Source organism: Rattus norvegicus, chromosome X, assembly GCF_036323735.1.
Source record: "Rattus norvegicus strain BN/NHsdMcwi chromosome X, GRCr8, whole genome shotgun sequence".
In the NCBI taxonomy this organism is placed as follows: Eukaryota; Metazoa; Chordata; class Mammalia; order Rodentia; family Muridae; genus Rattus; species Rattus norvegicus.
Window position 1 is genome coordinate 107,963,385 of NC_086039.1, and position 26,602 is coordinate 107,989,986.

General features: G+C 39.2%; 2 protein-coding genes across 3 annotated transcripts in view; both read left to right on the plus strand.

Annotated features, from left to right (window-relative positions):
* Nucleotides 1-2,092, plus strand: part of Radx (RPA1 related single stranded DNA binding protein, X-linked) — an 87,642-nt gene extending 85,550 nt beyond the window's left edge. For both annotated transcript variants that reach the window (XM_063280302.1, NM_001127377.2), the window contains 1 exon segment: nt 775-2,092. In XM_063280302.1, the coding sequence (XP_063136372.1) occupies nt 775-896 (122 nt within the window). In that variant the 3' untranslated portion in view covers nt 897-2,092.
* A 3,496-nt stretch (nt 2,093-5,588) lies between these two features.
* Rnf128 (ring finger protein 128) overlaps nt 5,589-26,602 on the plus strand; it is a 118,065-nt gene continuing 97,051 nt past the window's right edge. The window contains exon 1 of the mRNA XM_008773419.4: nt 5,589-9,623. Within this exon, the coding sequence (XP_008771641.1) occupies nt 9,218-9,623 (406 nt within the window). The 5' untranslated portion in view covers nt 5,589-9,217. The remainder of the gene's footprint in view (nt 9,624-26,602) is intronic.

Below are 26,602 nucleotides of genomic sequence, written 5' to 3' on the forward strand. Positions count from 1 at the left end.
GTTCTAACTGCACTTGTATGCCAATATTTTATATTACATGCTTTTAAGAAAAACCTCCATTGGGAGGGCACCACTGCTATGAGAGCAAACAAAACTGGGTAGAACGAGAAAGCAAGCTCTATGTCAGTCATTGCGGTAGCTGTCAGATAGAGCAAAACACAGTGGTATCCATCAGGATAAATCCTGCATTGGTCCCTTTAGTCTAGCAAACTCAACCAGGGATAGGAACTGTTCTGCTTATGGATGAGTCATCAGAGTATGAGTGGTGGGAAGCAGGCAGTTTAACGTTCCCAAGCAGGCTCAGAGCACAAGACAACAATTTCTTTCTTCATGTGTATTTGTCCTGATAGTTCTAAATATTTGTCTAAGTTCTGCAATGGTATATATTTACTATGCCATTTTTATAAAGGTTCACAAGAATATGCAAAGCTATGTTAGTTCTAAAAAATACACTTTGAAAGAATACCTAGTAACAAGCATATTTAAAATCTAAGATGTTTGTGACCTTTAAAATATGTAGATTTACTTTACTTCACAAAAAAAGAGAGAGAGAAAGAAAACCAAATACTCTCAAGAGATGTGTAGAAGAACATTGGTGACTGTATATATAGGCATGTTCTCTGTCTGGAGAAATTTGGTAAATGCATGCGATGAATTAACACAATTAAGGATGCCCTTAATATTGTAAGGGAAAAATCATCAGTGTGATTCTAAATCCAGGTAAATATTTAACTTTTTTTTTACAATACTTACCATCTGTTTTTGCACTTTTAGGTGATATTGTAAAGGCAGCAGCTGACCTGGATAGAGTCCACATCATCGGTATCTTGGATATCTGTAATTTGGGTAACAATAAAGTGGAAGTCTGTTTGCAGAAAATTTATACTCCAGAATAAGCTTCTTAAAGATTAGTAGTCAAAACAATTACATGTTCTAATTAGTGTACTGCTTTAAAGAGAACTTATTATTTTCTTGTTATTTTCATCAGAATTTTACATGACCTTGAAAGTTAAGTGGTTTTCAGTTCATCTTGTATTTAGCACTCACATCTCATATCAGATTCATTATTGAAAAAAAGTCCAGTCAATTTTATGTGTCAAAAATTACTTCACTTGTATGTGACTGTTATCCTAACTTGTAACAATGTATGTTTGGAATAAATTCTTTAGCAAAGTGTACTTTTATTCCAATATCTCTATACAAGGTACCTTGGCTTATACAATTTACCAGCTTTCTGATTTCATTCACATACAGTGATAAATCTTACACTGAAAATTCAAAGACTAAGGTATCATTCTTCTAAAGTGACTACCCACATTTCTTTTTTTTTTTTTTTTTGGCTCTTTTTTTTTCGGAGCTGGGGACCGAACCCAGGGCCTTGCGCTCTACCCACATTTCTTATAAGCAGGGTAGTACCTGTCACGTCCACATACATGGATCATAATGAACCAATTATCCCTGGTCTCTGCATTTGCCATTAAGTAAATATGCCAAACTGCCATAGAAATTTTTCAGCCCTTTATTGTGGTTTCCAATGCCTTGAAGTTTTGAGTGTTTTGGCCAGTGTGTAGTGTTAAATTTAGAGGCTACAATATATCTACATTCGTACTGGGTTCGTTGGTAATTTCAGTATATGTAATGTGATTTTAGACTGTAAAATTTCATCTCACGTTAATATATCTGAAGTGCTTGTATTTAAAGTAGAGAAAAGTAACTAAGGGAATTTGTCTCAGTCTGGTTTTCTACTACACTGTGTTTCAAAGGTAAATAAGTGGTCACTCTACATTTGTGAAGACCTGTGTCTGATACCCATGTGACTAGCTAAATGAACCAAAACAACTATCAAGATGAATTTGATTGTAGTTGAGGTATAAGGAAATCTATGAGGAAACAAGCTTTCCTTAGAACCCTATAATTCTGTGATGTCATGTGCTATTGCCGTTTTAATGTGCTGGGAAGCTTAGGAACTTAAAGGTGCACTGTGTATAAAAGTGTTCAGTTTTCTTGATAACTGTATGGAATAGTTAATTAGAACTGTGAATTTTTGTGTTACTAGTTTCACAGTGTTATTAAATATGTTAAGATGCAGTAACTCTTTTGGTCTCCTCTCTCATTTTGAACATAGTTCGTGTGTGTCCTTTATATCGAAGGGCTGTGTATGTACTTGAAAGCGATCCAAGGTGATTTTCACATGCAGGTTTGAATACTGTGGTGTTCAAATGGAATTTGGTGATTTTGGGTTAACTTATTACAATTTCAAAAGGGCAGTTTGATGTTAGAGCTGCGTCCATAATGGAAAAATGTTAGAAAAACTGTACAAAAGTATGATTTCTGTTCTTATATTTAATGGAAAATAACTTTTCCAATTTTTTCAGCTTTTTTCTTTTTAATTTTATTTTTTTTACTTATTCAGTTTACATCACGCTCAGTGCCCTCCTCCCAGTCACCCTCTCTCACAACCCTTCTCCTATCCTCCTTCCCCTTCTCCTCTGAGCAGGTGCCCCCCACAAGCCAGTTAAACAACTTCTCTTAGAAAATTATATCACAAAGGCTAGGACTGGAGAAGTGACTCTGTGGCTGAGAACAATTGTGACTCTCGCAGAAGTTCTGGGTTTGAGTCCCAGCACCCACATGTTGAATCACAATCCTCTGTAAATGTAGTTCCAGGGTATGTACCCCCATTTTCTGAACTCTGTAGTACTAGGCACGAATGCGGTACACATACATATATGTGGGCAAACACCAATACACATTAAAAGGCATAATTTTTTTTTCGGAACTGAGGACTGAACCCAGGGACTTGGGCTTTCTAGGCAAGCGCTCTACCACTGAGCTAAATCCCCAACCCCTAAAAGGCATAATTTTTAACTAAGAAATTTATATTCTAGTAATGCATCTGTTTAAATTCAGAGTTAAACATCCGTGTCCACACTTCTGGTTGTTGCAGAAGGCACATATTTACTGTGGCTGTTTCCCAAGTAGAGTAGTAAACTGCCATCAGGAGAATATTAATTTCAAATATACTAACATGAGGCCATCTTCCAAGAAACAAGTCAGTGGATAAATGACAAAATAGTATTTAAGGACCACAGTCTCACCAAAATTTCTAATTTTGAATCGCACATGAGACAGAAACATTAAAATACGTGGGTACGATATTAAAGTGCCAATTTGAAAACATGATGTCTGCCAAATATATATTTATACTTTATTTTCATTTTTTAATTATATGGGGGGGTAGGAGGTATGGCACATGTTAATAAAGGAACTGCACGTGTTGAGTCCAGAAGAGAGCATCAGATTTCCTAGATTGGAGTCAGAGAGTGAAGTGTGTGTGCTGGGAAACATGCTTAGGCCTCTCTAAGAGCTCACTCTTCATGTCAAGATATCTCTCCAGCCTTCTACCAAATACACATTTTTTGAACTTTTTGTTGGACTGGTCCTAATTCATTTTGCTCATATTTAGAAAAGGGTTTTAAAGGGCTTTGAAATTCATAATTGGTGAATATTTCTTATTAACTAACAAGTATAACCAATTCTTATCTCTCCTTTTATATTAATTTTCAGTTTAGCATACAAAGTCATGGGTTTCCCTGTGACATTGTCTCCTTTCTTCTCACCCGGTCCCCTCCCCCACTGCTCTTCCTTGTTCCTCCTGCTACCTTCCTGGTAATCCCTTAGCATTGTCTCCTCTTCTTATGGCCTCCATTACTCCTCAACTCCTTACCTCCCCTAAGATCTCGTCTTACCTTCTCATGATTCCCCTTCAGTTTCGTGACCTACACACCTACACATACACACACACAAACACACACACACACACACACACACACACACACACACACAGACAAACAATTTTAAATATAGTTTATGCATGCAAGAATAATCATGATATTTTTCTGTATCTAGTATATTTTGTTTAATAATAACTTCCAGTTGATATTCATTTCCCTGAAAGTGTCATAACTTCATTTTTCTCCATGGCTGTGTAAAATTTGTTTTATGTATCATATTTTCATTATTCATCAACTTGGGTACTAGGAAAAGTGCACATTAAGCCTAGCTGTACAAGTATCTTTTGGTATGAGGATTTAAAATACTTTGGGTGTATATGCTACAGTGGTATATCTGGGTCATGATCATTCTATTTTTATTGCTTTGAGAAGGCTCCATACTTATTTCCATACTGGCCACACAAGTTTTACATTCTTACACATATAAGCTTCCACTTATTTTACATCCTTGCCAGTATTCATTGTCATCTGTCTTCTTGATGGTAGCCATTATGGTTGGGAGAGCTGGAATCTCCCAATAGTTTTAATTTACATTTTCTCGATGGCTAAGGTGGGTCAAAATTTTTTGAGCATTTATTTGCCATTTCTCTTTCTCATTTTGAGAACTATCTATCCGGCTCATTAACTAATGCATTGGTTGATTGATTGGGCCTTTTGGTGTTTAATGGTCAGTTCTTTATTTATCTTAAATACTGATACTCTGTTAGATGTGTAGTTAGCAGAGACAGTCTTTCATACGTAGGTTGTCATTTGTTTTTGTTTGCTTTGTATGCCTATTTTTCTGAAGTCATTTTGTGATTTGTAGTTCGCTGGTTTACTGGTTGTTGTTTAGAATGCATTGACTGTTTCTTCTTTCTCTCATAAGCATGAGTACCAAAGATTATGTAGATGAATTGATGAGAGGTGAAATGCATATTAACTAGACTTTCTTGTTTCAGTGATGAGCTGGTTTCAGTAAAGCACATTTAGGGAAAATGTTTGAAAATAGGTTAAAAATTACATTTAGGGCCTGTGTGATTGTTTTGGTGATTTGAGATTATATTCGAGTTTGTGAGTCTACACAAAGAGAGAGAAAGAACCCACTAAGAGAAAAATATATGTCATTCATATATATATATTATATATGTATATAATATATCATTATATATAACCTCTAGTCTGAACTTACTTTTTTTAATTAGATATATTTCTTTTCTTTACTTACATTTCAAATGTTTTTCCCGTTTCCTGTCCATAAGCCCCCCATCCCCTCTCCCTCCCCGATACGGGCATTCCCCCCATCCATCCCCCTTACTGCCCCCCATATTCCCCTGCATTGGGGGGTCCAGCCTTGGCAGGACCAAGGGTTTCCCCTTCCTCTGGTGCCCCAACAAGGCTATTCTCTGCTACATACGCAGTTGGAGCCCTGGGTCAGTCCATGTATAGCTTTTGGGTAGTGGTTTAGTCCCTGGAAGCTCTGGTTGCTTGGGATTGTTGTTCTTATCAGGTTGCAACTTCCTTCAACTCTTTCAATTCTTCCTCTAAATCCCCCCAAGGGGGTCCTGTTCTCAGTTCAGTGATTTGCTGCTCTAGTATTGATCTCTGTATTGGACATGCTCTGGATGTGTCTCTCAGGAGAGATCTATATCCAGTCCCTTTCCGCATGCAATTTTTAGCTTCATCAATCTTACCTAGTTTTGGTGGCTGTATGTGTGTGTGTGTGTGTGTGTGTGTGTGTGTGTGTGTGTGTGTGTGTGTGTGTGTGTGTTTGTGTGTATATATGCCACATGTGGGTTGGTTCTGAATGGCTGTACCTTCAGTCGCTGCTCTAAACTTTGCTTCCATATCCCCTACTACGGATATTTTTCCCCCTTCTAAGAAGGAGTGGGAGCATCCCCATTTTGGTCATCCTTCTTGAGCTTCCTGTTGTCTGTGGATTGCATCTTGGGTAATTCAAGCTTTTGGGCTAATAGCCACTTATCAATGAGTGCATACCATGTATGTCTTTCTGTGATTGGGTTACCTCACTCAGGATGATATTTTCCAGTTCCAACCATTTGTCTATGAATTTCATGAAGTCATTGTTTTTGATAGCTGAGTAATATTCCATTGTGTAGATGTACCACGTTTTCTGTATCCATTCCTCTGTTGAAGGGCATCTGGGTTCTTTCCAGCTTCTGGCTATTATAAATAAGGCTGCTATGAACATAGTGGAGCACGTGTCTTTGTTGTATGTTGGAGCATCTTTTGGGTATATGCCCAGGAGAGGTATAGCTGGGTCCTCAGGTAGTGCAATGTCCAGTTTTCTGAGGAACCTCCAGACTGATTTCCAGAATGGTTGTACCAGTCTGCAATCCCACCAACAATGGAGGAGTGTTCTTATTTCTCCACATCCTCGCCAGCATCTGTCACCTGAGTTTTTGATCTTAGCCATTCTGACTGGTGTGAGGTGAAATCTCAGGGTTGTTTTGATTTGCATTTCCCTGATGACTAAGGATTTTGAACATTTCTTTAGGTGCTTTTTGGCCATTTGGTAATCCTTAGCTGAGAATTTTTTTTAGCTCTGTACCCCATTTTTTAATAGGGTTATTTGTTTCCCTGCGGCCTAACTACTTGAGTTCTTTGTATATTTTGGATATAAGGCCTCTATCTGTTGTAGGATTGGTAAAGATCTTTTCCCAATCTGTTGGTTGCCATTTTGTCCTAACCACAGTGTCCTTTGCCTTACAGAAGCTTTGCAGCTTTATGAGGTTCCATTTGTCGATTCTTGATCTTAGAGCATAAGCCATTGGTGTTTTGTTCAGGAAATTTTCCCCAGTGCCCATGTGTTCGAGATTCTTCCCCACTTTTTCTTCTATTAGTTTGAGTGTATCTGGTTTGATGTGGAGGTCCTTGATCCACTTGGACTTAAGCTTTGTACAGGGTGATAAGAATGGATCGATCTGCATTCTTCTATAGCCTGAACTTTCTATTTGCCTTTATATTCTGTCTCTGTCTTTCTGTCCTTGCCCCCACCCCACTTCTGTGTGTATGTTTGTGTATAAGCAGCTTTACTATCTTGGGGAAATCTAAAACAAGTTGACCTCAGTTTCCTTATTTGTAATATTTGCAAACTAACGAGCCCTTCAAGTTCTGTGAGTCCTTTGGTTTGTTATTATGATTATTGGAATGCAAAAAAATGTCTTAGTTTATATCCATAGGTTTCTGAAAATGTGCTTTTCTGTTAAGAATATCTTATGTTCTTTATTAAAATATCAGGTATAATAGCTCACTATAATGAAAAATAAGCATAAAATCTTTTAATAATACTTGTTTTATTGCAATAGTATAAACATAACACATTTACATACATACATACATACATACATACATACATACATACATGCATGCATGCATAGTTTTGGTAAAAATTCTAATTTTTAGTAAGTTCCACCCCCATGATTGACACTTACCCTTTCTACTACTTTTGCTTCAGCCTACCTTCTTTCTAAGAAGCCCCCCTTCGACTTTCATGACTTATTTTGGATGTGACACACTGACTTCAGATTGTTCAAATGAGCATGGATGGGGGAGATTCACTGGAACATGTGCTACTTTTCAGTACTGAACAGCCACGGTGGGGGTAGAACCGCACGTTCTGCCCTCTTGATGAAATGTTGACAACCTAAGCCTTCTTTCTCCAGAGAAATTTAACCTAAGAGTTTAGTGACATTGACTTCAGTGCAGCAGCACTGATACACGATGCTATGGGAGAGCTGTAGGTTTGAAGGCACACAATAGTGTGACTTGTCCAGAACCAAAATGTGGGTTGAAAGTATTTTAAGATCATCAAAATTGGCCTTCTGTATTTTGCTAGTTTTTCCTGAATCGATGTTTAAAATGATTTTATGAGTCTTCCTGGTAGAGAAGTTTTAATTAACTTTCTGGAAGGTTATTAGGCTGCATGTTGAATGCTGATGTTTAATTTATCACTAAATAATTGGCCATCAGAAAATTAGTTTGGGACAATAACACAATAACACTAATAATTTTTTGGTCTCATCATTTCCTCTGTCTTTACACCAAAATGGTAGTATCCAAAGAAAAACTATGAACAGACTGTGTTTACATAGAACTTGAGACATGAGACATTGATACTTTTTTGAGATTTTAGCTATTAATATTTTTATTATTTAGGAAAATAATTAATAACTATAAAGAAAAGACAAAAAATAAGATGAAGCACTTTCATTACAGCCACCAACAGTATTTCCTCCTTCCTGTTGGGCTTTCCCTGAATTCCCCCCAGTCTTCCTGAGTCCTTGCCTAGGACTTTGGACTGCCAGTGTGACTGCTTTCCTTTTGATCTGGTAGCTTTCTGCTTCCTCCAACAGCCTGATACCTCTTTGTATAGATTGCTAACCCTTGAGCCCATGAGACTCCTGATACTTGTTTGTCTTATCTGCTCCTCTATTCCTTCTGCAGCCCTGAGCACACACTGTAATCTCCCCACCCCAGCAAGTTGACCTTTGACCTTCTAGCAATTGCTGCCAGTGTCTACTCTAGCTCCAATTTAAAACTGTGAAACAAAGAAGGCAGTGGAATAAAGTTGCTATACTTTTGTAGGGAAAATGTAAAAGCTTTTCATGTTTAAAATTAAGGCTTGAATAGATCTTTCCAGAGTATAAAACCTAAAGAGAAATAATTGTAGATAACAATGAACAAATATTTGGTTGTCTACTGTGGGCAAGGAACTAAAAGAGATCGCGAACTACTGAAGTATGTTTACTTGTAATGAGTAAACGAGGTAACAGAAGTCATTCCTTGGGGAACCTCCTTAAAAAATAATTCACAAAGAAAATTGGAGAGGTAAGGGTAGCAAAAGCCTTTTTACTAGGGACATAGCAATTAAAAGTAGGGATTTTAACTTATTCCCAGCTCAACTGGTTGATAGTGTATTTCACCAGAGCTTGGAAAACCAGTTTTGTGTTTTAAATATTCGGAGAGAGAGGTGACTTTCAGCCTTGTCACGTGGGATTCCCAAGAGTCCTGTTCCTCATTCCAATCCACTCCGTGTTTATGAAAGTGCATTAGCTGGAACAGAAGAAAAAAAATTCACTGCAGGAAGTCATCCAATCCTGATAGACTGATATGTAGGGAAAAGTTGATAGTGTTGCTTTTTAATTTTAACGTACTCTGGTTAAGGGGTGTGTGTGTGTGTGTGTGTGTGTGTGTGTGTGTGTGTGTGTGTGTGTACTGTTGGAGGAGGGACCAACAGAAGGGAATGTAGATAAAGTGAAAAGGAGCCGATGCATTCAGAGCTTATGTTGCGGGAGGTGAGATCAGTTACCTGCCTGCAACTGAAATTTCAACCTTCTGTTTAGAAGGGACATGAGTGGACAATGGTGACTGATAGTTGGAAGTATCTGCAGACATCTTAAGTTTTATGAACAAATGAACAAGCAATGAATCGGAAGACTAAGTACAGTTTTCTTCAGCTCCTGGTAATTTTTACCTTTTTACTTCGAAGTACAGCATCTTTCTCGATGAACGCCTATGTGACTGTGACTTACTTCAATGAAAGCAGCAACGACACCAAGACGGAAACGTGTGAGTGTGGTGTCTATGGATTAGCCTCGCCAGTGGATAATGCTATGGGAGTGGTGGGCATCCCTAGGAATGGTAACCACCAAGCTTGTGACTACAACACTGAGTTTACCAACACTGATAAGCCTTGGATTGCCCTGATAGAAAGAGGCAATTGCACGTTTTCTGAAAAAATTCAAATAGCAAGTAGAAGTAACGCCGATGCTGTTGTGATTTACAATTCTCCAGAGACAGGCAACCAGACGATACAGATGGCAAATTTTGGTAAGTAATGATTGATTCCCTAAGAGAATTAATGTTTTGTTTGACTTAAAATTGTATTCCCATCTAGAATTACTGTATGATCTGGCAAAGAATTTAAGTCTTATAATCTTACATTAATTTGCCTTCTCCTGGCACTATTTACAGTTATTTTATTCTTAGTCAATATTTTTAATTTGTCCGAAGGACAGGAACAACTAACGAAGTGATTCTTGACTTCAGGTTTGCATAGTTTTATTGGTTTCTTCAACATGCGTTATATAGCAGCTTTTAAATACTGTGCCTTTACCTCCATCAGCATCAAAACAGCATTTTCATTTCAGTGCTATTTAAAATTTCTCAGTTTGATTCATTGGCTCCTGAAAATTGGTCATATATGTTCCCATGAAACTGTAAAACTGATCCATTAGTGCTCTTAGATAACAGCAAATGAGCTCGTGAGACTTACAGGAAGCAGAATCTATCTGTGCCGAATGCATGAAGATTTGGGTCTATCTAAGGGAAGACATGCAAATGATTCTATAAGAAATGTTACCTGTTAAAAAGCCCACACGAGAATATGTCATATCAACAGTAAAGATTTCCCTTGGAAAGGTTTCCTAAGGAGTTCTTTGGTAAACTAAATCATCTTTCTACCTTCTTAACTGTTCAAGGGAAGTTAGTTCTGAGAAGTCTTCCTTGCATTTTGGAGAAAAGAAAAGATGAACCCCATTTTGAAAGTAAATGAAGAGCTGTAAGCAAATGCATCCAGTATTTTGGTGTTTGTCATGCAAACCAATTTAATCAGATATCAGAATCGTTAAAAGAAAACAATACAGCCTGGGTTACTCATAGGAGAGTTATACACCTGAAACATGGCAGTTTACTGACACTGTTTGGCAGTCAAGCTGCACCTTTCTCTTGCTATGGAGAAATAGGATGCAGTTGCCCTTCAGCAGTGCCAAATTATTTAAAACACAGCGACACTCTGCTGCTTTTTAAATTATGTCCTGGGCATTGCTAGGGCTTCAGGCGAGCACATTTCTTTTTCAAGCTAAAACAATTTTATTAGCCTCCTGTAACTGTTCTTAATTTTGCCCAGTCCTTTGCTTTTTGTAGAAATAAATTAACACAATCTTCTGGTGATGATTAGAGATTAAAATTAGTCAGGAAAACAAAACAGAAGCAAACAGAACATGGCTTCCTTTTAATCGAAGCTTAGAAGTCCTGGGTACTCAGGTTTCTTTGGTTGTACACAGTCATAGTCTGCTTATTGACACTCCGGTGTTTTTAAAATACAGTGTCTAATTACATAGTTCTCCTGTTCTCAAACTTTTCTTTGCAAGTGTCCACTAGGGATAAACATTGTATGAAATATGAGTGCCCCATTGCTGAATTTAAAATATTTACTGAGGGTCACTCACAGTAAATCTCTTCAAAAGGCATGTAGATCATGTGAACATGTGGCTCTGAATAGATGTTTTAACAGGAAGCAGTTATACTTATATGAACAGCAACATTTACTTAAAGGTTCATCATTAGCCCTGTTTTGAAATTAAGCAATGATCCAAGTAACATGCGTTATACACACCTGACATCGGAACTGCTTGGGAGGCTGGGACTGAAGAATAGGGAATTTGCAGACATTAAAGGAAATATAGTGAGATACCCACTTCAAAAAGTATACAAAATAAAATAAGCACACTGAAAAAAGTAAGTGTAGAAGTCAGGTGCACTGATACATGGTTATAATTCCAGTAGGTGGAACGCTGAGGCAGAAGGATCCTAAGTTCAAAGCCAACATGAACAACAAAGTGAAATCCTGTCTCCAAAATGAAGGACAGGAAAGAAGAGAGAAGACAGGGATAGGAGATGACAGGGAGAAGGAGTGAGGAATAGAGGGGAAAAAAATCAATGAATTAAGTGAGGCAGGTAGAGGACAATGCTACAGTTAGATGTGAGTTGGAAGTTCTAGATAACGGTTTATTTCACAGTGGGACTTTAGATAATAAGGTACTGTAAACTCTATGAAAAGCAAGAAGGGTTTTTTTTTTAAGGTTTCACCATAAGGAAATGGTCAATGTTTGAGGAGTTAGAGATTTACCCATATATCATATCATCGTATTAATATGTCCAACTTTTGTGCTGTTATATCAACTTAAATAGAAACGATAGCAAAGTCATGACGGTAATAGTTAACGTTTATTGGCACATAACAATACATCTTTATTTCCTTCAACAAAAATGTTTTAACAATGAATGATGTCAACTGTAAATGATTAAACCTGTAGCTTCACTTTTGCCATTACTCGTATCGTCACTACCAACTAGTCTAGCATTGGATTCCTTCCTTCCTGGAAATGGCCCTCACATAGAAACTGTTTTCAATACAGTTGATAAATATAACACAGAGTGGTTACTTTACTACATAAGGAAAAGTGAGTTAGTACTTACTGCCTTTTCCTTAGTGTTTTGTTCTATTTTCTTTGCCATAAAGGATTAAGGAACAATTTACCTTCCCACAAAGCATATGGGTTTACTTTCCATCATGCTGTGCTTTGTCCAAGCTGGAGGATATTTTATAAAATCACTCTAGTCTTTGTGACCTGTGAACCAGACCACTCGCTCCTCTCTGGTTCCTCCTTCCTTTCCTTCAGCCCTAGTTTCTCACTGGGCCTACCTAACCCTTCTTCTTAAATGCTATATGGGAGGGTCTGGAGGGAAGGAAACAAAGGGAGAAATTGTGTAATTATATTATAATCTCAAAATTAAAATTAAAAAGGCTGGTAATTAACAATGTTGAGTTTATCAATCAGTGCAGCCAAAACCAAACTCACACTGTTAGAAACCACAGGATGTCTCAGTAAGACTAGGTAGGCTTTAGGTAACTAAAGGAAGTAGGGCATTGACTAACCATCTAATCTGGTTTGGAACTATGTCAATTCCCAGGATGTTGGGCTTTCAGTGCTAAAACCAGGAAACTCCTGGGCAAACCAAGAAATATTGACGCTGGTAGCTGGGTTTATTTTGGATTCATATGCTATCAAAAAATCAGGGAAAGCTTTTGATGGTCTCTAAGTAAATTCTTCCTTTATAATGCCAAAGAGCAGTCAGAGGCTAAAACCATCGTTCATGGAAAATCAATAGTTATTCACATTAACTAGATAGGGGGCTACTTGGCCATTGTTGTGGCTTTGACACTATTAACATTTTCCCTGTATTCATACATGGTCACAACAGATTGCTTCTGCCTTCATGCATCATGGTCTCAGAAGGACCTTCTCTGTTGCTCATATTCTATAAAATCATTTATCTTGAACAAGAAAAAGCAAGGTCAAACTGCTACTAGCATCCAAATTGTGGACAATAGGGGGCACTTATTTCTTTCCCAATGACAATCCATTTTGTGCATACCCATACAGTTGTGTAAATATGTTCTATGTCCCCAAAGTCCTTGTATATTTCTGTGCCTCCATGACCAATAGAGGCTGCCTCCAAGGATGCAATAAACCTACAGGGTTTTACTGCACTCCTTGATCATCATAGTTTTGTGATATATGAGCCAAATACCCTTATTTCTGTGCCCTGGCTATTTTATGGCCTTCACCTGGCATTTTTCTGTTAAGTGCTAGTTAAGTTACAGCTAGAGAGAGTTGTTTTATTATTGTTGTTATTATTATTATTATTATTATTATTATTATTATACTTACTCATCCTTAAAGATAAATGTCTAATGTAGTCTCCCAAGTCACTGAGTGTTTGACTTGTTTTTTTATTTTATTTTAAACACCTTGAGTATGTCATACATGAGTACTGAATTCACATCATTTTTGCCCCATACTGTCCTCTAATTCCTTCCATGTCTTCTTCCCCCTATTTCCTCTCAACTTTATGGCCTCTTCTTCTATTATAATTTTTATGCATCTATATACACATGCATAAAAAATCACAATCTGCTGAGTTCATTGACTGTACTCATACGTATTTGAGTTTAGGGTCTATTATCTAAACCCATCCAGGAGCTCATCCATGGATGACTGATTCTCCCTTTCTTGGTAGGAATTAATTGCCTACAACTCTTGATCTTGGGGTCAAGCCTTGTGAGATTTTGATCACCCATGTTTGCACATAGTTGATACAGCCATTGTACAGGTTTTGTTTAGGGAGCCATACTGTTTTCTTGTGTGCAACTTCTTGTTATCAATGGAAAACATTTTTGAGACATTAGAAATAGGTTTACTGAGCACCAGTGGAAGGGGAAGCCCTTGGCCCTGCTAAGACTGAACCCCCAGTGAACGTGATTGTTGGGGGGAGGGCGGTAATGGGGGGAGGAAGGGGAGGAGAACACCCATATAGAAGGGGAGGGGGAGGGGTTAGGGGGGATGTTGGCCCGGAAACCAGGAAAGGGACTAACATTCGAAATGTAAATAAGAAATACTCAAGTTAATAAAAAAAAAGAAATAGGTTTACTTAAGGGCTCACCTTTGTTTTAACTTTTTTTTTGCAAGATTATAATATAATTACAAAATTTCTCTCTTTCCTTTCATCAAAACCTCCTAAGGAGGGGTGGCTTCTTGTTCTCTTATAAATTCTTGTCCTCATTTGTTCACTGAGTATTAGTGTTTGTGTGTGTGTGTGTGTGTGTGTGTGTGCATGTGTACATACATATATATTTCTTATTATCCCCTGCTTAGTCTGTATATTATTATTTTGTATATATGTTTTCAGGACTGGCCAGTTGGTATTGGATAACCAATTGGTGGGCATAACTTCTTTTTAAAATTAAAATTAAATTTTGTTTTGCATTTATTGTGTGTGTATACTACAATCTAAAGGGTATGAAATTGAAATGTAGTTCCTCATAGTTTTGGTTTGCATTTCTCTGATGATTAGAGATTTTGATCATTTCCTATATATCTATTGGTTGTTTATATATCTTCTTTTTAGAAATATCTGTTTACTTCTATTACCAGTTTTAACAGGGTAATTTATTATTTGTTTATTTATCTCCATATTCTGAATATTAGCGTCTGATTCAAGTTGTGACTTTCAAATACTTTATTTCACTCTTATATCAAACAAGCTTTCTACATACTTCATCCCTCCCCCTGCTTTTTATTGAGAGTCATACAGAAACCAGGCTAGCTTCAAACTTACTATGTAACCATGGTTGACCTTGAACTCCTGGTTGTCCGTGTGTGGAAGTTAAAGGACACTTGTAGGGGTTGGTTCCCATCGTCCTCCGTGTAGTTTCCTGGGCTTAAACGCAGGTTGTTATGCTTGGCAGCAGGTAACTTTACCCACTGAGCCATCTTCCCAGCCCAGAAATTCTAATAATTCTTTCCAAACACCCCAGAGACAGACACCAAATTCTTTCCCAGATATACAGGAAACGTCAGGACTCCTGAGCTATTCAAACAAAAATTGAAGACATGTAAGTACTCACTTGCTGAACAGACAGGTTTTTTTTAAGTTAAATAAGCTATTTATGGCTGAATCGCTTTAAGAAATGCTTATATTTGAATGTAGTTTATGTCAGCAAAATCAATAATTGAGAAAGGACAAACTAGTCCTTTTTATCATTTTCACTGTGTCTAATGAAGCGAATCACGGGGTGAGGTTCACGGCATTTCAAAACCCCTGACACTCACCAATTTTAGAGCAACTCTGTGTGGAAGGGAAGGAAGGATTTAATCAGTGTGGCAAACTCACCAGCTGTATCAGAATGCTTTTTGTAGAAATGAAAGGGGAAATACAGCCATATTATACAGATGAAATGAGAGGATGATGAACTCCTCAATAAGAGCTGACTTTGCCATGTTCATAAGCAAGAGGGTAATCCAAGTGAACTGACCAGTTCTGCCTCACATGAATGTTAGATCTGACTAGCTGTCTCCATTCCCATGACATCATCCTCATTCTCAGGCCACTGCAGTTTATTCTAATTGATCTCTCCATTGCACTCCAAATCTATCTTGCAACCAAATTTGCTTCATGCAGCAGAGGTGGGGTTTCATGTAGCTCATTACTGGTTTCAGAACTCTTGGTAGCTGAGGAGGACTTTGAACTCCCAGTGCTTCTGCTTCTGCTTCTGCTTCCTCTTCTGTTTCTGGAATGCCAAGATTCCAAGCCTGTGTACCACTATGACAGCTTCTGTGGTGTGAGGGATTGACCCCAGGGCTTTGTGCATGGTAGACAAGGACACAACCACCTGAGATACATCCTCAGATCCCAAAATAGTTTTCAGGAAAAGGAAGTCTCAGCTGTCTGCCATTCTGCTGTAAGGGAAACATCTTTCCTTGTCATTCTTCATCCAGGAACCCCCAGACTACTGCCTGCCACTCTGACTTCACCTCCTCACGTGTTCCATGTCCTGTTCTCGGGGGCTAGCTACAATCGGTTGCTTTCACTTCCCTATGTCCACTAAAATCTTTCCTGCCTTAGAGCCTGAAAGTAACCTTTGACCTTCTTTGATCATCTTCTCTCTTACATCTCAATGGACATGAAACCTTTGCTCATTCTACCTCCAATCCCCTTTTTTAAAATTCCCTTTTCTTTGCCTACTTCTGCTGCTTTTAGCAAAGTCCAGGACATTAGCTGTCACCAGAATAACTGCTGGCTTCCCAATTGGTCTCCATGTGACTCTTACCATCCATAATGTCTGGGAAAGTGACGTGTGTGTGTGTGTGTGTGTGTGTGTGTGTGTGTGTGTGTTATATGTATGTATGTATGTGTATATGTATACATATATGTATATGCATATGTATGTGTATACACACACACACACACACACACACACACACACACATTCCTGTGCACACACATATGGAGCCAGAGGTTGACCTTGGGTAACTTTTCCTGTTTCTCTCCACCTTGATTGGTTAGTTGTTTCTTTTGGTTTTATGGGTTTGTTTTGGGGAGAACTGGTGTTTATGTTGTTTGGTTTATCTTTTTATTTCATTCCCTTCTTCCTTCCCTTCCTTCTTTTTGAGACAAGGACTCACTAACTCTAGACCTTAGCCACTGCACTGCATTCCGGGATCTGCCTGTTTCAGATCCTCATGGTGCTGAGATTATAGACATATTCTATTATACATGGCTTACTATGCAGGTGCTAGGAAACCAATCTCAGACCCTCATGAGTGTACAGCAAGCACTGCCCACACTGAGCCATCATCCCTTAGCTCTTCTTTATGTTTCTTAATTCAGAAAAAATAAAAAACCTCACACAGGATTTTCACTTTTCCCTCTGAGCCACTTCCTCCTCTTCCTCTCCCTTCCCCTCTTCCTCTTCCTTCTCCTCTTCTTCCTCCTCCTTCTTCTTGAACCATAATGCTGACTCCAAAATGTCTATTATTACCAGTCCAGTGCATGTTAGTTACTATCTTCCCCCAAAGTGACAATTACAAGAGCTTCCAAACTAGGTTCCTTATTTCTACTCTTGATACCTACTGCAGATATTCTCTTCACTATAGCCACCATGGTTGTCTACATGTATGGATCAGCCACACCATTCATCTTCTCCAAATCCTGTAGTGTTTTATTTTATTTTTCTTTATTCTAAAGATAAAATCTAAATTCTCCCATACCTTAAAGGATTTGCATTACTTACCTTGGCTACTCTCCAAACCCAGCAATCCTGCCCTCCTTCTCTAAACACACATCAACCAAAATGACCGTCTAACCATTTCTCTAATCCAGGAAGCCTTGCTTTTTTCTCTTTCCGTCTCTGAATTGTGGTTTAAATATCTCTTCTAAGAGATTTCCCTTAACCGTGTCCACATTATTTCCCAATTGTTTTAAACCTCTGAAAATGTACAATCCTTTGTCATTTGCTGGCTGCCTGTCTACCCACTCAGACAGTGAGTTCTAGAAGAATATAGACCACAAGTATTTTTGCATTTCCTTGGGCTGAGGGTTCAACATTATCTTTACTCCTTGAACAAAAGTTTACAACAATGATTCCCAACCTGTGGGTCATGAAGGGTCAAATGACCCTTTATCAGGAATCACCCAAGACAATGGGAAAACATAGATTACAGTTATGAAGCATCTATGAAATAATTTTATGGTTGGGGGTCACCACAACATGGAGAATCTTATTAAAGATCACAACATTAGGGGAGTTAAAAACAACTGGTTTAAGAGATTAGAGAGGAATCTCCTCTGTAAAAGATAGGATGAACATAGTTACCTGAAGTGGATTGGGTAAATTTAACAAACCACTGTGATTGAAATCATTTTTGCTTTTACAGATATAAGTTGCAAATGAATAATTTCTCTGCCTAAGAACAGTGTCTGATTAGATTCCTCCTTTGCATAGCAACCGTGATTGTTAATGATTGACAGTGGAACTTTTCAGACTCTTCCTATTTTTTCTTACATACCTGTGTTCTGTGCACACATGGATGCCCACATACATGCACACAGGCACGTAAGTTTGTGTAGTATTTTTTAAATAACGTTTTGAAAACTGACAGGAACATGAACTGTCCTGACAAGGACATGGCATGTGAGGGCTAGGTACTAAGTCATCTGTGCAATTTATGAATCTGTGTAAACAGTAAAAGCTTTTGTATAATCTGGCTTTATACAACAAGGTTTTAGTGCCTTTCTTATTCTTTCTGGCAGGTCTAAATCCTCCCTGTCTCCCCTGGGATCCAGCTACCTAGAAACATAGCTACATAAACAATTATTCATTTATAAAGACATCAAGATAGAATGCTTATGGACCCTGATTTTCAGGCAGATTTTTTTTTATTTTTTTTTATTAACTTGAGTATTTCTTATATACATTTCAAGTGTTATTCCCTTTCCCGGTTTCCGGACAAACATCACCCTCCCCCCTCCCCTTCCTTATGGGTGTTCCCCTCCCAAACCTCCCCCCATTGCCACCCTCCCCGCATAGTCTAGTTCACTGGGGGTTCAGTCTTAGCAGGACCCAGGGCTTCCCCTTCCACTGGTGCTCTTACTAGGATATTCATTGCTACCTATGAGGTCAGAGTCCAGGGTCAGTCCATGTATAGTCTTTAGGTAGTGGCTTAGTCCCTGGAAGCTCTGGTTGCTTGACATTGTTGTACTTTTGGGGTCTCGAGCACCTTCAAGCTCTTCCAGTTCTTTCTCTGATTCCTTCAACGGGGGACCTATTCTCAGTTCAGTGGTTTGCTGCTGGCATTCGCCTCTGTATTTGCTGTATTCTGGCTGTGTCTCTCAGGAGCGATCTACATCCGGCTCCTGTCGGTCTGCACTTCTTTGCTTCATCCATCTTGTCTAATTGGGTGGCTGTATATGTATGGGCCACCTGTGGGGCAGGCTCTGAATGGGTGTTCCTTCAGTCTCTGTTTTAATCTTTGCCTCTCCCTTCCCTGCCAAGGGTATTCTTTTTCCTCATTTAAAGAAGGAGTGAAGCATTCACATTTTGATCATCCGTCTTGAGTTTCCTTTGTTCTAGGGATCTAGGGTAATTCAAGCATTTGGGCTAATAGCCACTTATCAATGAGTGCATACCATGTATGTCTTTCTGTGATTGGGTTAGCTCACTCAGGATGATATTTTCCAGTTCCAGCCATTTGCCTACAAATTTCATAAACTCGTTGTTTTTGATAGCTGAGTAATATTCCATTGTGTAGATGTACCACATTTTCTGTATCCATTCCTCTGTTGAAGGGCATCTGGGTTCTTTCCAGTTTCTGGCTATTATAAATAAGGCTGCGATGAACATAGTGGAGCACGTGTCTCTTTTATATGTTGAGGCATCTTTTGGGTATATGCCCAAGAGAGGTATGGCTGGATTTCAGGCAGATTAAAATGAATAAATCATTGTGAGTTCTCCAAAGCATGTATTTTCATTTTAAATTGTGGAATGGAGAATATTTTGTCAGGACCTACCTAAAGATATGGTTTATTTTTTATTCCTTAACATAGTCTTTGCTTAACTTTTTGGCATCTTCTGCCTAAAGTAATGTTTCACTTTTTAAAAAAATATTGTCATCGTTTAGCCTGTTAGTTTTCCTCATAATTACTGATAATAATTAGGAAACAGTATGTATATGCATATATGTGACGAAAGACTGTCAATATGCATTTGATTCCTGGACCCCATGATGGAGGGAGGAAATAGACTCCTAAAAGTTGTCTGACCTCCCTTTGGGTACTGTGGCTCATGTGTGCCCACACTCACACCAGTATATCATACATGAATGTATGATGATGATGAAGATAACAACAACGACAAGGACGATGAGGGCAATGGTGAACCCAATGATCAGTAGGGGATATGTAAAAATGAGAGGCCAGTGTGGCTCTGGGGTTAGTATTTCAAATAGAATTCTGAAGGAAAGTTGTTTCACACTAGTTTGGGACTTGGTTTACTGGGGCAAACGGCCACCAGGGTATGTGAAATAAGATAGAATTATTTACATGATGTTGGACCAATGAGATGGTTCTGTGGGGAAAGCCACTTGCTACTAACCTGAATTTGATCCTTTAGACCTACATGATGACCTCTGACCTCCAAGGGAGCACTGTGACATACATGTAAACACAAACATGCACACACACACACACACACAGAGAGAGACACAGAGAGATAGAGACAGACAGAGACAGAGAGATCTAATTTTTAAAAAGAAAGATGAGAGACAGCAGGCACTCGTGAAGGTGCTGAGAAGGGAGAGAGCTGAATATCTTGAACATTATTAGATCAACATAATCCAGAAGACTTTGTGCCTAGACCTGGAATGAAGCTGGCATGTTGTATGTCACAAGGATGTGAAAGAAGCATGTTGATGGCACAGAGCAAGGATACAGGTAGGTATGGATGGGGACACCGTGGGAGGTGACAGGTGGTGTGGGATGACCTGAATATGAAAGAAAGCTGCTAGAGGTTTTAAATGGAGCTGTTTTAAAGCTTTGAGCCAGGTGCAAGTTAGTCCTTGACTGGGGTATTACCTGGGTATCTGCATAGCAATTGGAAATCATTAGAAAACACTGAGCTGATGACAGAGCTCCCCAGAACAGTTTTTAATAAGCCAGGCATTCTGAGAAATAGTATTTGTTGTGACTAGTGGTAATTACCTACCTTCACATGGAGAAGATTAGGATTTGCAGGAAAAAGAGAAATTTCGCTATGACCTTCAGATGTCAAAATTGCTGTCATTAAATGCCTGCATTCCACAATTGTGTTCAACCCAATCTACATTTACTTGTGTGTATTTTTAGCTTGTAAATGGAAATGTAAATTGAGTTCGTTTCCTTAAAGTAGCGGGTTCAGCTGAGGAGGAGTATAGAATCAAGGAAGATGTTTGACATTATTTTAACCCTAAAAATGTCAGCACACTCAATTAACTATTTTCTTTTTTTTTTTTTTTTGGAAATGGCTTTTTAACTGGTCTTGATAGCCAGTGTGTAATGCTCAGTAAAACTTATGGACAGAAGCATTCAGTGCAACTGGAGGGCACAGTGATGAATTCATGCATACAGGCAGGCAAAGGTTTTTAGAAAATCTATTGTCTGAAAAATCCAGGAATATGAAAAGAGACCACAGTCACTGAAATGGTCTTTAAGAGTTGTGTTATTTGTTCATTGTTTATACGTTTTGCTTACCAAGTAGCACGTTTCCTTATGGCATGCTCATGCATACTTAGTTCTGATGGTCCTCTGCTCTCTTCCTTGTTGCTCCCTCCATCCCAGCTTGAGCCCTTGCATCCCTTTCTTCTATGTTCATATCACATGTATTTATGGGGGAGTGGGCAGAGGCCAAAATACTACAAATGGGACTCATGAAAGGAAAGCAGGGAGGGCAATAGAAAATCCGTGACACTGAAGAACGCTTGGAAACTGAGCCCAGGCAAATGGTATTTTGGCTGAAAGGAGATTTATAGTTAGACCATTTCAGTCATGCTCCCTAGAAAGGTGTCCCCATGACAGCTATATAGAGAAGACCTAAAGAGAAATCCTAGGCTCCAACCTGAAGCATATCACCACAGATACCTCTGCCTCCTGGGAAGCTAGCAGGTGAAGAGAAGCCCTAGGGTAAAGGCCCTGGGGAGGCATATTCTTGTTTACTTATCTATAGACCAATGCTTGCTGGCACTGCAGCAAGCTGCGAGGAGAAAATCTCATGGGGAGGGCACATTCTGGCTGACAGTAAGGGTTTTAACATGGGTTTTATAAAAAGACAAAAATATTCATCATTTTTAAAAAACTAAAATGCTGTGTTGAGTGTGATAATAATACAGGCCTGTAACCCAGGAGAATGTGGAGTTCCTGGACACCGTTGGCTACACGTTGGCCTTGGCTATATGAGAGCCTGTTTCAAAATAAACAAACAGGAGCTGGAGAGATGGCTCAGTGGTTAAGAGCACTGGCTGCTCTTCCAGAGGTCCTGAGTTCAATTCCCAGCACTAACAGCTCACAACTCTCTTTTGTGATCTTTTTGTCTCTGACTCTCTCTCTCTCTCTCTCTCTCTCTCTCTCTCTCTCCCCCCTCTCTCTCTCACACACACACACACATACACACACACATACATCCCACTGAAAAAAAATAAAAACTCATTTAAAAATATCAATAATAAAATAAGAAGCACTTATAACTTCAAACAAAAGTAATGGTTTACTTATGGTAAATGGTCAACCAATATTTCTGAGAGCCAACAATTTGTCAGACACTGGTCTCTAAGTTTTTCATTCCACGGTGCTGTCTCTGAGCCCTCAAATGTGCAACAAGCTTTCTACCAGAAGAGAACAAAGTAGTAACTTCAGGCTAGATCTTTGTAGTGAAACAGCTTTGAATTTGAATCTTAAACCTACTATGGGCTTTTTTGTTGTTTTGTTTTTTTGTTGATCATGCTGTGTGATGTCAGACAAGTTTCTTAACTTCACTGAATTTTTGTTGACCACTGAGCTATCTTTCTAGCCCAACTTTTATGTATTCTCATATGTGGATTGTTCTTGGATTGCCAAAATCATAGGCTCATAGGCCAAACTTAAAAGAATCTAAGACCTTTTAAGATACTTCAAGAATCCCTTTCTATGAAATCCCTGCCTTGTAGCTCTTTCTTTCCTGCTTCAGTTCTCTCAGAGGCAACTCACTCCATTTGCTTCCCAGGCAGCCTCTTTCCTTCATAGGTCAAGTTGTTCCAAAGTTACTTTACAAATATTCTGCCTCTAACTTTCAAATATTTTTCTTTGGTAGGATTCCCTGGGCAAAGTGGGACATTAGACAGTTCACAACTTGAAGTTGTTTTCTATTTACTTTAGCATCCAGTCAGTTTTTGATCAATAGAATTGACATGGCTCTTTCTGAATCAGTAGGACCATTCGAATTTCAATGTTTACACCATTTTTTCTATTGATAGAGTGGGAGGCAGACCTTCTGCCTTTTAAAAAGAATAACTGAACATGGATTGGCAGGATTAATATAGTAAAAATGGCCATTTTACCAAAAGCGATCTACAGATTCAATGCAATCCCCATCAACTTACCAATCCAATTCTTCAAAGAGTTAGACAGAACAAATTGCAAATTCATCTGGAATAACAAAAAACCCAGGATAGCTAAAACTATCCTCAACAATAAAAGGACTTCAGGGGGAATCACTATCCCTGAACTCAAGCAGTATTACAGAGCAATAGTGATAAAAACTGCATGGTATTGGTACAGAGACAGACAGATAGACCAATGGAACAGAATTGAAGACCCAGAAATGAACCCACGCACCTATGGGTATTTGATTTTTGACAAAGGAGCCAAAACCATCAACTGGAAAAAAGATAGCATTTTCAGCAAATGGTGCTGGTTCAACTGGAGGTCAACATGTAGAAGAATGCAGATCGATCCATGCTTATCACCCTGTACAAAGCTTAAGTCCAAGTGGATCAAGGACCTCCACATCAAACCAGATACACTCAAACTAACAGAAGAAAAACTAGGGCAGCATCTCGAACACATGGGCACTGGAAAAAATTTCCTGAACAAAACACCAATGGCTTATGCTCTAAGATCAAGAATAGACAAATGGGATCTCATAAAACTGCAAAGCTTCGGTAAGGCAAAGGACACTGTGGTTAGGACAAAACGGCAACCAACAGAATGGGAAAAGATCTTTACCAATCCTACAACAGATAGAGGCCTTATATCCAAAATATACAAAGAACTCAAGAAGTTAGACCGCAGGGAGACAAATAACCCTATTAAAAATGGGGTTCAGAGCTAAACAAAGAACTCACAGCTGAGGAATGCGGAATGGCTGAGAAACACCTAAAGAAATGTTCAACATCTTTAGTCATAAGTGGCTAAGATCAAAAACTCAGGAGACAGCAGATGCTGGCGAGGATGCAGAGAAAGAGGAACACTCCTCCATTGTTGGTGGGATTGCAGACTGGTACAACCATTCTGGAAATCAGTCTGGAGGTTCCTCAGAAAATTGGACATTGAACTGCCTGAGGACCCAGCTATACCTCTCTTGGGCATATACCCAAAAGATGCCCCAACATATAAAAAAGACACATGCTCCACTATGTTCATCTCAGCCTTATTTATAATAGCCAGAAGCTGGAAAGAACCCAGATGCCCTTCAACAGAGGAATGGATACAGAAAATGTGGTACATCTACACAATGGAATATTACTCAGCTATCAAAAACAATGACTTTATGAAATTTGTAGGCAAATGGTTGGAACTGGAAAATATCATCCTGAGTGAGGTAACCAATCACAGAAAAACACACATGGTATGCACTCATTGATAAGTGGCTATTAGCCCAAATGCTTGAATTACCCTAGATGCACAGAACACATGAAACTCAAGACGGATGATCAAAATATGAATGCTTCACTCCTTCTTTAAAAGGGGAACAAGAATACCCATGGCAGGGAATAGAGAGGCAAAGATTAAAACAGACACAGAAGGAACACCCATTCAGAGCCTGCCCCACATGTGGCCCATATATATACAGCCACCCAATTAGACAAGATGGATGAAGCAAAGAAGTGCAGGCCGACAGGAGCCGGATGTAGATCGCTCCTGAGAGACACAACCAGAATACAGCAAATACAGAGGCGAATGCCAGCAGCAAACCACTGAACTGAGAATAGGACCCCCGTTGAAGGAATCAGAGAAAGAACTGGAAGAGCTTGAAGGGGCTCGAGACCCCATATGTACAACAATGCCAACCAACCAGGGCTTCCAGGGACTAAGCCACTACCTAAAGACTATGCATGGACTGACCCTGGACTCTGACCTCATAGGTAGCAATGAATATCCTAGTAAGAGCACCAGTGGAAGGGGAAGCCCTGGGTCCTGCTAAGACTGAAGCCCCAGTGAACTAGACTGTTGGGGGGAGGGCGGCAATGGGGGGAGGATGGGGAGGGGAACACCCATAAAGGAGGGGAGGGGGAGGGATTAGGGGGATGTTTGCCAGGAAACCGGGAAAGGGAATAACACTCGAAATGTAAATAAGAAATACTCAAGTTAATAAAAAAAATAACTGAAGCTTTTGTGTGTGCTGCTGGTGGGGAACAAACACAAGACCTTGCACTACTGGGCAAAGGCTCAGCACTGATACACAGTCACAGCTCATGAGTACTTTTACTTTTCGTGTAAAGGAGACAGATTTGGGGGCTTATCATGTAAATAATATGGTTGGCCAGGGGAAATGGACACGAATCTATCTCTACAATAAGATGATCCTCTCTACTAACAATGCTGTTTAAATTTCACCCATTCTTAAGCAATATTTTTAAAAATTATGTGTATGGGTGTTTCAGCTACTTGTCTGTGCACCACGTGCATGTAGTGCCTATATAAGTCAGAAGAGGGCAGTAGATCCCCTGGAACTGGGGTTGAGGCAGTTGGTAGCCAACATGTTGGTGGTAGGAATAGAACACTGGTTCTCTGAAAGAGTAACCAGTGCTGAGCAGTCTCTCCAGCCTCAAATGTCGTACATTCTGAAAGTAGCATTTCTTTGGATTTTAAAAGCTATAGATTTGGGACTGGAGAGGAGGTTAAGTGACAAAGATTGTCAAGGACCAGCCTCAGCTCGGAGAGGGGTTCTAAGTAACAAGTGTCTGGGAGCAGCAAAATCAAACAACTTGAAGCCAAATCATGGGTCCAAATTGGTGGCCTATGTTCTGCTCAAGACAGGTTTCCAGATTGCTCTCTCTACGTTTGGCTTTCTCTGGAGATCTCTAGACAAATCTCTCTCTAGTTAATGTTTAACACAGTTCTCCAAGCAGTTCTCTCTTGCTATTTTAAAAATTTCTCTGGATGCTCATCTCTTACAGATCATAAGCCCAGTCTTTTACTTTACATACCAATCCAGTCATTTACTCCAGGTTCCCTTTTGACTATCCTATGAATCAGCATCCCATGACCCCAGCCCTTTGACTCCTAGCACACAGCAAGCACACATTTTTTTAACATTGCAAAAGAATTCAGAGATCTGCCTGCCTCTGTTAAGCACAGAAATGAGCATTTCTACCATGCCTAGACCTAACCTTGCTCTGCCCCAGGTCCACCCTGAGTTCAGGAATCTGTCTGCCTTTGTAAGCATAAACAAACAAACAAAAAAAACCCCCAACTTAGCTGGGTGGGATCTGCTATGATCACCATTCCCTAAATCTCTTTATCTCCTTCCTTAGTAATGTTCTGACAAGCTGGCTCACAGAGCAGCTGCCTCTGTTCTTTCAGATCTATGAAGATCCTTCTACAATTCGTATTGCATCCTTGTATTTTACATAGTTGAGAAATTATATTTTTGAACCCGTGTTTTTAGCGTTGTTTTCTACAGCCTTAAGGGCGGTCCTGAAGGTCCCAGAGTTTACCATTTTGCTGAGACGTTAGCCACACCTCCGCCTCCCTGACTCATGCTGTCTCTGCTTATCATGGAGTCACTAATGTTAACAGGGAGGACATTCCTTGAAGGAAGAACATAAAATATATACATTGTTAAATGAATAAGCCTTATGCCCACTGCAGCCATCGACACTTGTGGAGGCTCACAC